This window comes from Psammomys obesus, unplaced genomic scaffold, assembly GCF_907164565.1.
Source record: "Psammomys obesus unplaced genomic scaffold, mPsaObe1.curated_primary_1811, whole genome shotgun sequence".
NCBI lineage: Eukaryota > Metazoa > Chordata > Mammalia > Rodentia > Muridae > Psammomys > Psammomys obesus.
The window spans coordinates 16,963,151-16,974,127 of record NW_026596125.1 but is presented as its reverse complement, the minus strand read 5'-3'; the positions used below and the strand labels follow the sequence as shown (position 1 = coordinate 16,974,127).

Below are 10,977 nucleotides of genomic sequence, written 5' to 3'. Positions count from 1 at the left end.
ATGAGATGCTGGTGCATGCCTGGACTCTCTTTACTTGGAGGCAGTAACAGGAGGAGCCTTGGCTACATAGTGAGTGGGGCCATCCTGGGCTAAATCTGTGTATCTTTTAAAGTAATGACTTTATTTGTGGATGTAGGGAGGCACACGTGTTCACAGGTGCCCATAAGGACAGAAGTGAATGTTGGGTCCCTTGGAGTTGGGGCCGCAGGGGCCGCCTGATGCGGGTGGGTACCAGCATCTAAACTCCGAAGCCTGCAGAAAAGGCAGTGAGTCCTCTCAACTGCTGGCCACTCGCCAGGGCTCAGTGAAAGCGACCGTGTCTACAGGAACCCAAAACACTCAACAAATGAATAACTGTTCCCACAACAACAACAAAATGAAGGACTCATGAAATCTGCTGTTTTTAAAAGTGATCATATTCTCAATAACTACAGAAACCATGTCCCGGGGATCAGTGTTCCATGGGAGACACAGATACACTAAAGAACAAGCAGGCGAGAATCTTAATTCAAGATACATTCTCTAGTTTATATTCTAAAAATCACATTTTTAGTAATTTGATGCTACATGGATGACCACAGAAATAGCTGCTACAGGAACTGAGTTCTGTTCTAAGTGGGGTAAGAAATTAATCACATCTTAACCTACTTACATTCAGTTATTGCTGGAGGCAGAAGTTTGTGTACTTACAAATATTTATTAGAAAAACGCATTCATTTTCAAGACCTAAGAACACGGGCACAAAAGACTACAGCCCACCAGCACTTCATAGTAGCCATAAGCCCACGAGACTGCTCACTACTGAGCACTTCAAATATACAGAGATTTCAAAACAACAGAACCCCGCCCCCAAAGTCTAAACAAAGCAAACATGAGGCTTCTGTGACACTAAGGGAACTTCAGCTCAGACTTCTGTTTTCTGTGATTAGAAACTGTTTAACTTTCTTCATAGGAAAAAGACTATGCGAAGATCAAATTCAGAAAGCATATTTATCTGAATCCAATCCAATCATCACTCAGCGACAGGAAGACATCTTTGGAAGAGCTGACGAGGTTCATGGACATTCCTGGGTCAGAATATGCACCAACCAGGACGTGGTTGCCTCCCAGGCAAGTCTCAAAGGGACTTAATTGCATCATCTTCCCTCTTTACCTCCCTCAGAGTGACATATTCACAGCTTAAAGCCTGGTCAGCAAACTCCTCAGACTTTGATGTTTTAAATTAGGCTCATCTGGCCTAAGGGATGTGCAGTGCTCAAGGGGCTATGCGACGCCGTCAATGGTCCATTTGTCTTCGGGGAGGGTGTGCTCTTCAAGTGTAAAGGGCTCCTCTCTGATACAGGTCAGCTCCAGCACGCTGGCACAGGAGAGAGCTCTACAGCACCCAAAAGAGAAAGCGCAAGGTGAGCCACGCAGCATTCCAACGACAGAACTCACCTCTGACCTCTCAGGATCCCAGCCTGAGCCAAGAGCCCAGAGCCTGAGGTAAGCCAACGCTTTAGCAGGGAAGATTATCCAGTGATTTAGACTTAAACCTGTTTTTTCTTATTGGCACTTGAAGCGACCCAGGAGGTAACTATTGCCCTTTCTCTGCACACAGGATCATGTGACCGGCCCACTGTCCAGGGAACAGCAGAGGCAAAGCCAGAGCTTTCAGAGGCAGAGCTTGTAAGAGCGTGGCTTACAGTTTTTGTTTTCAAAATTTTTTAATTTATTTTTATCAATGTAAATAATTTTTAGAAAGTGAATCTTTTCTTTCCTGACCCCTACTTTGAGTTAAAATGCCTTTTACTTAAGAAACTGTTGGCTTTCCCATCCATTATCACTGTGTTCATTCTCTCTCTCCCTGTGCCTCACTCCACATTACCAGCACCTGCTGGCAGCTGCTGGGGCTCATAAGTGCACAATATAACCCACAATGCACCTGAGCTGAAAGCAGCAGTTCCACTCCTCAGCCGGTCCTCAGAAAAACGGAAACAGAAATCTCCCTCTCCCATCAGAGAGGAGCATCACTCTCTAACTCTCTAAACGACACTTCATAATTCCTTCTCGCTTACCTTTGCCTACGTCACCGACCCAGCCTTGGTGGAGAAGCCTCCTCCTCAGTCAGCAGCTGGAGCGTTGGTGGTGGCATGAGGAGCAGTGACCTCCACGCGCTCTTCAACACACGTGGAAATGCACTGCGCAAACAATCAAGCCATAAAGTATTTATGCGCTGAGCCATAAATTATTCATCCAGCAGCATATGTGTTTGTGAGATTGGAAAGTCAGCATGGAGTAGGCAGCAAGTCAGGACCACATTTCACAGTAACTGGCGAGCCACACCGCATTACTACCTCAGCCTCAGGCAGTTAACGGGTTTTAAACAGAAATCATGAGCTATGGAGGATAAAAAATATTTCCAGATTTGTACACTTCATTCACTTACTGTTTGAAACGGTAAGAAATCTCAGCTCTTCTATCATGAGCCATGGTTTTACATATTTTCAGATTTATAAACATTTGAAAACCTATAACCACACAGCAAGGAAAAAACCCTTTGGTAATGAGAACTGTGCGTGAGGGCACTACAAGACAGCCTGTGTGGCTAAGTGTTCACTCGGGGGTACTCCCAAAAACAAATCATTAAATAACTCACGCTCACAGCGCTGGAGCTCACACTTGGCGGAGCTCCTTGGGGCGGAGTACCTTGGGGCTGCCGCACACACCACGCCCCACCTTGTTGCATCAAGAAAGGGAGGAGATTTGGAAGGGTTAATCAACTCACCACCTGGGGATTTTAACTCTTTTCTACCTCACAACTGGGGGCGACTGAGACAGGAAGGGGGTGGAGCAGCGGGATCAACCCAGGGTGTGCCAGCATTTCTTGAGTGGTGCTCGGCTTTGCAGAAGACAGTCTTGCACACTCGCCCTTCCACACTCGCCAGTGAGGCACTTTGGACTCACTCGCAGCCAGGAACCCTGAGCACTCAACACTAATCTGCCGCAGTAGAGGCTGCATGTTCATGGGGTAAATGGAAAAAAAAAAATGCTTTGTAGGGTCATTTTTTTTCATTATTTGCCAAGTCGTTTAGAATCAGGAAACATAAGAACAAGCCCTGGGACATAGCCACAGCCACTGAGGAAATCCAAACAATCATTAGGTCTTGCTTTCAAAGTCTACATGCCACAAAATTCCTAAATGAAATGGACAGTTTTCTTGACCAATTCTACATGCCAAAGCTGAATCAAGACCAGGTAAACCAATTAAGTAGTCCTATATCCCCTAAGGAAATAGAAGCTGTCATCAAAAGTCTACCATGCAAAAAAAAGCCCACGGCCAGATGGCTTCAGCACAGAATTCTACCAGACCTTCAAAGAAGAGCTAACTCCAATTCTCTTCAAACTATTTCACAAAATAGAAACAGAAGGAACACTATCAAACTCATCCTATGAAGCCAGAGTAACCTTGGTACCTAAACCTCACAAAGACCCAACAAAGAAAGAGAATTTCAGGCCAATCTCACTCATGAACATCGATGCAAAAGTACTCAACAAAATACTTGCAAACAGAATCCAAGAACACAACAAAGATATCATCCACTATAACCAAGTAGGCTTCATCCCAGGCATGCAGGGGTGGTTCAATATATGGAAATCCATCAATGTGATCCACCATATTAACAAACTGAAAGAAAAAAAAAAAAAGACATGATAATCTCCCTAGATGCTGAAAAAGCATTTGACAAAATCCAACATCCATTCACGTTTAAAGTATTGGAGAGATCAGGGATACATGGCACATACCTGAACACAGTAAAGGCAATACACAGCAAGCCTAAAGCCAATATCAAACTCAATGTAGAGAAACTTAAATCATTCCCACTGAAATCAGGGACAAGGCAAGGCTGCCCACTCTCTCCATATCTCTTCAACATTGTTCTTGAAGTCCTTGCTAGAGCAATAAGACAATTGAAGGAGATCAAGGGGATACAAATTGGAAAGGAAGAAGTCAAAGTAGCACTATTTGCAGATGATATGATAGTATACCTGAGTGACCCCAAAAACTCTACCAGGGAACTCCTACAGCTGATTAACACCTTCAGCAAAATGGCTGGATACAAAATTAACTCAAAAAAAATCAGTAGCCCTCCTATATACAAAAGACAAAAGGGCTGAGAAAGAAATTAGGGAAACAACACCCTTCACAATAGCCACAAAGGACATAAAGTACCTTGGTGTAACCCTAACCAAGCAAGTCAAAGACTTCTATGAAAAAAATTTCCAGTCTCTGAAGAAAGAATTAGAAGAAGATATCAGAAGATGGAAAGATCTCCCATGCTCATGGCTTGGCAGGATTAACATATAGTAAAAATGGCCATCTTACCAAAAGCAATCTACAGATTCAATGCAATTCCCATAAAATTGCCAACACAATTCTTTACAAACCTAGAAAGAAAAATTCTCAACTTCATATGGAATAACAAGAAACCCAGAATTGCTAAAACAATTTTCTACAGTAAAAGATCTTCAGGAGGCATCTCCATCCCTGATCTCAAGCTGTACTATAGAGCAACAGTAATAAAAACTGCATGGTACTGGCATAGAAACAGAATGGTGGATCAATGGAATCGAATAGAAGACCCTGACATAAATCCACACACTTATGGACACCTGATTTTTGACAAAGATGCCAAAACCGTTCAATGGAAAAAAGACAGTAACTTCAACAAATGGTGCTGGTCTAACTAGATGTCTACATGTAGAAAAATACAAATAGATACATACTTATCACCCTGCGCAAAACTAAAGTCCAAGTAGATCAAAGATCTCAACATAAAACCAGACACACTAAACCACTTAGAAGAAAAAGTGGGGAATACCCTTGAACTCATTGGCACAGGAGACAACTTCCTGAACAGAATACCAACAGCCCAGGCTCTAAGAGCAACAATCAATAGATGGGATCTCATGAAACTGAAAAGCTTCTGTAAAGCAAAGGACACTGTCGTCAGAAAAAAACGACAGCCTACAGATTGGGGAAGGATCTTCACCAATCCTATATCTGACAGAGGACTAATTTCCAGTATATATAAAGAACTAAAGAAGTTAAACAGCAAAAAAATCAAGTAATCCAATTAAAAAATGGAGTACAGAGCTAAACAGAGAATTCTCAATAGAGGAATATCAAATGGCAGAGAAACACTTAAAGAAATGCTCAACCTCATTAGCCATCAGGGAAATGCAAATTAAAATGACCCTAAGATTTCACCTTACACCCATCAGAATGCCTAAGATCAAAAACTCAAGAGACAACACATGCTGGAGAGGTTGTGGAGAAAGGGGAAGCCTCCTCCATTGCTGGTGGGAATGTACACTGGTACAACCACTCTGGAAAGCAATCTGGCGCTTTCTCAGACAACTAGGAATAGCACTTCCTCAAGATCCAGCTATACCTCTCCTAGGCATATACCCAAAAGAGTCTCAAGTACACGATAAGGACATTTGCTCAACCATGTTTGTAGCAGCCTTATTTGTAATAGCCAGAAGCTGGAAACAGCCCAGATGCCCCTCAGTGGAGGAATGGATGCACAAATTGTGGCGTATCTACACAATGGAATATTATTCAGCAATAAAAAACAAGGAAATCATGAAATTTGCAGGTAAATGGTGGGATCTGGAAAAGATCATCCTGAGTGAGCTATCCCAGAAGCAGAAAGACGCACACGGTATATACTCACTCATATAGACATATAATATAGGATAAACCTACTAAAATCTATACACCTAAAGAAACTAATCAAGAGGGAGGACTCTTGCTAAATTGCTCAATTCCTATCCAGAAAGACAAAGAGGATGGACATTAGAAGAAGGAGAAAAGAGGGAACAAGTCAGGATCCTGACACAGAGGACCTCTGAAAGGCTCTGCCCTGCAGACTATCAATGCAGATGCTGAGACTTATGGGCAACCTTTGGACAGAGTGCAGGGAATCTTAGGAAAGAAGTGAGAAACAGTAAGATCTGGAGAGAAGAGGAACTCCACAAGGAGAGCAACAGAACCAAAAATTCTGAGCACAGGGGTCTTTCCTGAGGCTGATACTCCAACCAAGGACTATGCATGGAGATAACCTAAGACCCCTGCACAGATGTAGCCCATGGCAGTTCAGTATCCAAGTGGGTTCCATTGTAATAGGAACAGGGACTGTTCTGACATGTTTCTGACATGAACTGATTGGCCTGGTCTTTAATTCCTAATTTTTTGAGAAAGCACCAGATTGATTTCCAGAGTGGTTGTACAAGTTTACATTCCCACCAGCAATGGAGGAGGGTTCCCCTTTATCCACAGCCTCTCCAGCATGTGTTGTCACTCGAGTTTTTCATCTTGGCCATTCTGATGGGTATAAGGTGAAATCTCAGGGTCGTTTTGATTTGCATTTTTTGATGGCTAATGACGTTGAGCATTTCTTTAAGTGTTTCTCTGCCATTCTATATTCCTCTACAGAGAGTTCTCTGTTTAGCTCTGTTCCCCATTTTTTAAGTGGATTACTTAGTTTGCTGCTTTTCAGCTTCATTAGTTCTTTATATATACTGGATATGAGTCCTCTGTCAGATAAAGGGTTGGTGAAGATTCTTTCCCAATCTGTAGGCAGTCGTTTTGTTTTGATGATGGTGTCCTTTGCTTTACAGAAGCTTTTCAGTTTCATGAGGTCCCATTTATTGCTCAACCTTGTTTGTAGCAGCTTTATTTGTAATAGCCAGAAGCAGACAGCCCAGATGCCCTTCAACTGAAGAATGGATGCAGAAATTGTGGTACATCTACACAATGGAATATTACTCAGCAATGAACAATAAGGAAATCATGAAATTTGCAGGTAAATGGTGGCACCTGGAAAGGATCATCCTGAGTGAACTGTCCTAGAAGCAGAAAGACACACACGGTATATACTCACTCATATAGACATATAACATAGGATAAACCTACTAAAATCTGTACATCTAAAGAAACAAATCAAGAGAGAGGACCCTGACTAAAATGCTCAATCCCCATCCCGAAAGGCAAAGAGGAAGGACATCAGAAGAAGAAGAAAACAGGAAACAAGCTAGAAACCCACATAGAGGGCCTCTGAAAGGCTCTGCCTTGCAGACTATCAAAGCAGATGCTGAGACTTATGGCCAACTGTTGGGCAATGTGCAGGGAATCTTATGTAGGAAGTGGGAAATAGCAAGATCTGGAGAGGACAGGAACCCCACAAGGAGAGCAACAGAACCAGAAATTTGAACACAGGGGTCTTCCCAAAGACTCATGCTCCAACCAAGTACCAGGCATGGAGATAACCTAGAACCCCTGCACAGATGTAGCCCATGGCAGTTTAGTGTCCAAGTGGGTTACATAGTAATGGGAAGAGGGACTGCCTCTGACATAAACGGATTGGCCTGCTCTTTGATCACCTCCCCCTGAGGGGGGAGCAGCCTTACCAGGCCACAGAAGATGACAATGCAGCCACTCCTGACGAGATCTAATAGACTAAGATCAGAAGGAAGGGGAGGAGGACCTCTGCTATCAGTGGACTTGAGGAGGGGCATGCGTGCAGAAAGGGGAGGAAGGGTGGGATCGGCAGAAGAGGAGGGAGGGGGTTATGGAGGGATACAAAGTGAATAAAGTGTAATTAATAAAATAAAATAATTAAAAAAGAACAATCCCTGTTTTTTAATTGTACCTCTGTCGGCAGGATTTATCATGAACCAAATAAGAACGCCAAAGAAGAGATGCTGCACAGGTGAGGGAAGGATAGGCTTGGGAAATACCATGGGGAAGGGGTTCTCTTCACAACGACTGTGAAATGAAGGGCTGGGTCAACCTCAGGAGCCCAAAGTCTAACAGCTTTCCACACTTTTAAAACTAAGTAAACAAGTATTTTGGTTTTTAGTTCACTGCAAATATGGATCACATATTCCAGTTGACAACCTGAACTAAAAATGTGACCAGGTGTCCAACTACGCTTTCCTCCCCTCTTCTCCCATCAAAAACTTGCAGCTCACAAGGAAGGTATGGGATAGAAAGCAGTCTGCTTTTATTGCCTTTAATCCAGAACTAACAATGCTTTGTTTAGATCAGTATTAGCCAGGCCATGGTTGCACACACCTTTAATCCCAGTAATCCCAGAGGCAGAGGCAGGGGGATCTCTGAGTTTGAGGCCAGCCTTGTCTACAGAAGGAGTTCCAGGACAGCCAGGGCTACAGAGAAACCCTGTCTCAAAACAAAACAAATCAATACTTACTCACACATGAAATGCATGAAGTATGAGTCAGATGGAAGAAAGGTGTCTAGAAGATAAAACGAAGCGTCTCAAATGAGTATTTATTTTTCTGGTGACACGTGTGGGCTCTTTGTTTGCACATGTGTCTCACTACCACGCGTGGTGCCTGCTTTCCAAGGAGGTCAGAGGGCAGCAGATGCCCTGAGATGGGAGTTACTGAGAGTTTTCGAACCACCACACGGGTCCTGGGAATCAAACCCAGGTCCTCTGGAGGAGCAGCCTGTTCTTCACTGCTGAGACATCTTTCCAGCCCCAACTCTAAAATACTGAAAATCCATGTCCTCTCGCTGCTTCTCTAGAGAGACCTAAAGTACTTTACTCCCAACTTTATAGGACTGTAAAACAGATAAAAACCAGCCTAGTTATGCATTTCCAAACCTCTATGGGTTACTTACACTTACTTCACAAAATCAAACCATAACTTTTCTTGCATTAAAAAAATTCAAAACCATAAGGACCCATCCTAAGCATGCAGAATCAGCCAAGCACAAAATAAAGCCGCATGCCACATGGCTTCTGTCCTGTCTCTCCATCTTACCTCACGTGAAACATGGCGGCTGGAATTTCAGGGGGAGATCCTGAGCACCGCCACCAGCCCAGCCAGTCTGGGCTCGACTGCTTTGCCGCTCTTCATCAGCGCTGAGAGGCTCTGTCCATCCTTCTTCAGGGCAGAGAAACCTGGGCGATGAGGAGAGAGCACAGTGAGGCGATGGGAACATGCCAAGCCTCGTGGAATGAGGGTGGGAAGCGGCTCTATGCCCTGTACACACTCCTGAAACTCACTCTTTCCGAATGGTCTCCCATGGCATCCGGAGGGAGTCCTATGCATCTCTGACACTGACCCGGGCAGGGAGCAGCATCCATTTCCTTCTTTTCTTTTTCTTTTTTCATTTTTAACTTGTTTTTTTTAATTTTTCTTATCAGTTACATTTTGTTAACTCTGTATCCCAGCTGTATTCTGCTCCCTCATTCCCTCCCAAATCCTCCCTCCCTCCCTCATCTCCTCCCTGCCCCTTTCCAAGTCCACTGATTGGGGAGGACCTCCTTCCCTTTCATCTGACCCTGTTTTATCAGGTATCTTCAGGACTGGCTGCAAAGTCCTCCTCTGTGGCCTAACAGGACTGCTCCTCCCTTGGGAGGTGGGGAGGTCAAAGAGCCAGCCACTGAGTTCCTGTCAGAAATACTGTCCCCGGCGATGACCTCGGCAGCCCCCTTTCGCTAGTGCCCAGCTCGGAGGCAGCTTCTGCCCGAAAACGTCGTCCACAGTAAACAGCACAAGCCCCTGGACAGTGCACTGAAGCAGTTCATGCCCATATATGTTTACACAGACATTCGTTAACTTAGTTTAACAAATGACTCAAACGTTTTATGCTGATTTTGTGAAAATTGTTGAAGTTTTACATTTGAGAGAAATCTTGAAACATTTCCATAGATGTATTTCAGTGTTTTGGGGAGAAAAACCTATTTCTAAATACAAATGAGACCCAGAGTCTAAAGGAGCTGTCGGGAACATATCCAATGTATCCTGGAGTCGCGAGGGCAGTAGTGTGCGGCAGGGCTGTGCATACAGGCGTGAATAGTGATGTGTGCCCCCTGCCAGTCACAGAGATGCTGGCATTGGGCAGAGAGGCCTTTCAGAGGGTGTCCCGGGTCAGAAACAGCCCTCACGAATACCATCATCACTCTGCCGCATGAGGACACCACGAGAAGGCAGGCTCTCACCGGCACAAGAGTGTGCCCCAGCCTCATCCTGGGCAGAGCCGCAGGACCATGAGAACTAGTTCCTTAGGCTGTGGCATTCCACTCCAGCTGCCCTAACGCACCCAGACAAACAGCGAGGCTATTTATACTCACATTTGCACATGGTTGTAAATTTCCCTGTTGGTGTGCTGGAAAGATCCTGGGGCTGGACATACAGCACGCGTCAGGACTCTGACCCACAGGTCTGCTGCAGCATGTCCTCTGACTGTAGTTTTGGGGGCTGTGGCACCTCTGACTCTGTCACTGCCCTGACATCTATAGACAGGACTTGAAAAGCTGGTGAAGTGGGATGCACAGAGGCCAGGGTGTGCTAATGTCCAGCACAGAACGTAATCCACTCCGTCAGGGTATCAAGGCTTTCCATCCAGACTGCATCTGCTCCTCCCCTTTCGATTACTTACAATGTCCAGGCTAAAAGACCACAGAAGAAAGCCCACTTGGTTCTAATTGGTGGTTAACCATCAATTTAATAGCTGAACTTACGGGGAGTACTTGCATTGTACTCCCAGGAAACTTCCCCAGAATGCCTTCAATGTCTTCTTGTGTTATTTTATCTGCCAACAAACCAAGAAAAGATTTTATCTGCCAAAAACAAACCAAGGAAAGCTGACAACAGCCACAGAGGCAACAGTCCCTACAACTCTGAAAAGTCGTCATCATCATCATCATCATCATCATCATCATCATCATCATCAAGAAAACACAAATTACAGGGATGGAGAGATGGCTCAGTGGTGACAACCACTGGCTATCCTTGGAGAGGGCCTCAGTGCAATTCCCCACACCTACATGGCAGCTCTCATCTCTTTCTGATTCTAGTCCTAGCAGATCTGCTGCCCCTTCTGGCCTCAGAGGGCACCGGGTACCTACAGAAATAAATAAATAAATAAATAAATAAATAAATAAATAAATAAATAAA

At 44.3% G+C, this 10,977-nt stretch overlaps 1 protein-coding gene across 1 annotated transcript in view; it reads right to left on the bottom strand.

Annotated features, from left to right (window-relative positions):
* Nucleotides 1-405: 405 nt before the first annotated feature.
* Trub1 (TruB pseudouridine synthase family member 1) overlaps nt 406-10,977 on the bottom strand; it is a 39,656-nt gene continuing 29,084 nt past the window's right edge. The window contains 4 exon segments of the mRNA XM_055591760.1: nt 406-1,224; nt 1,227-1,375; nt 8,870-8,975; nt 10,538-10,640. Coding sequence (XP_055447735.1) covers nt 1,118-1,224; nt 1,227-1,375; nt 8,870-8,975; nt 10,538-10,640 — 465 coding nt within the window. The 3' untranslated portion in view covers nt 406-1,117.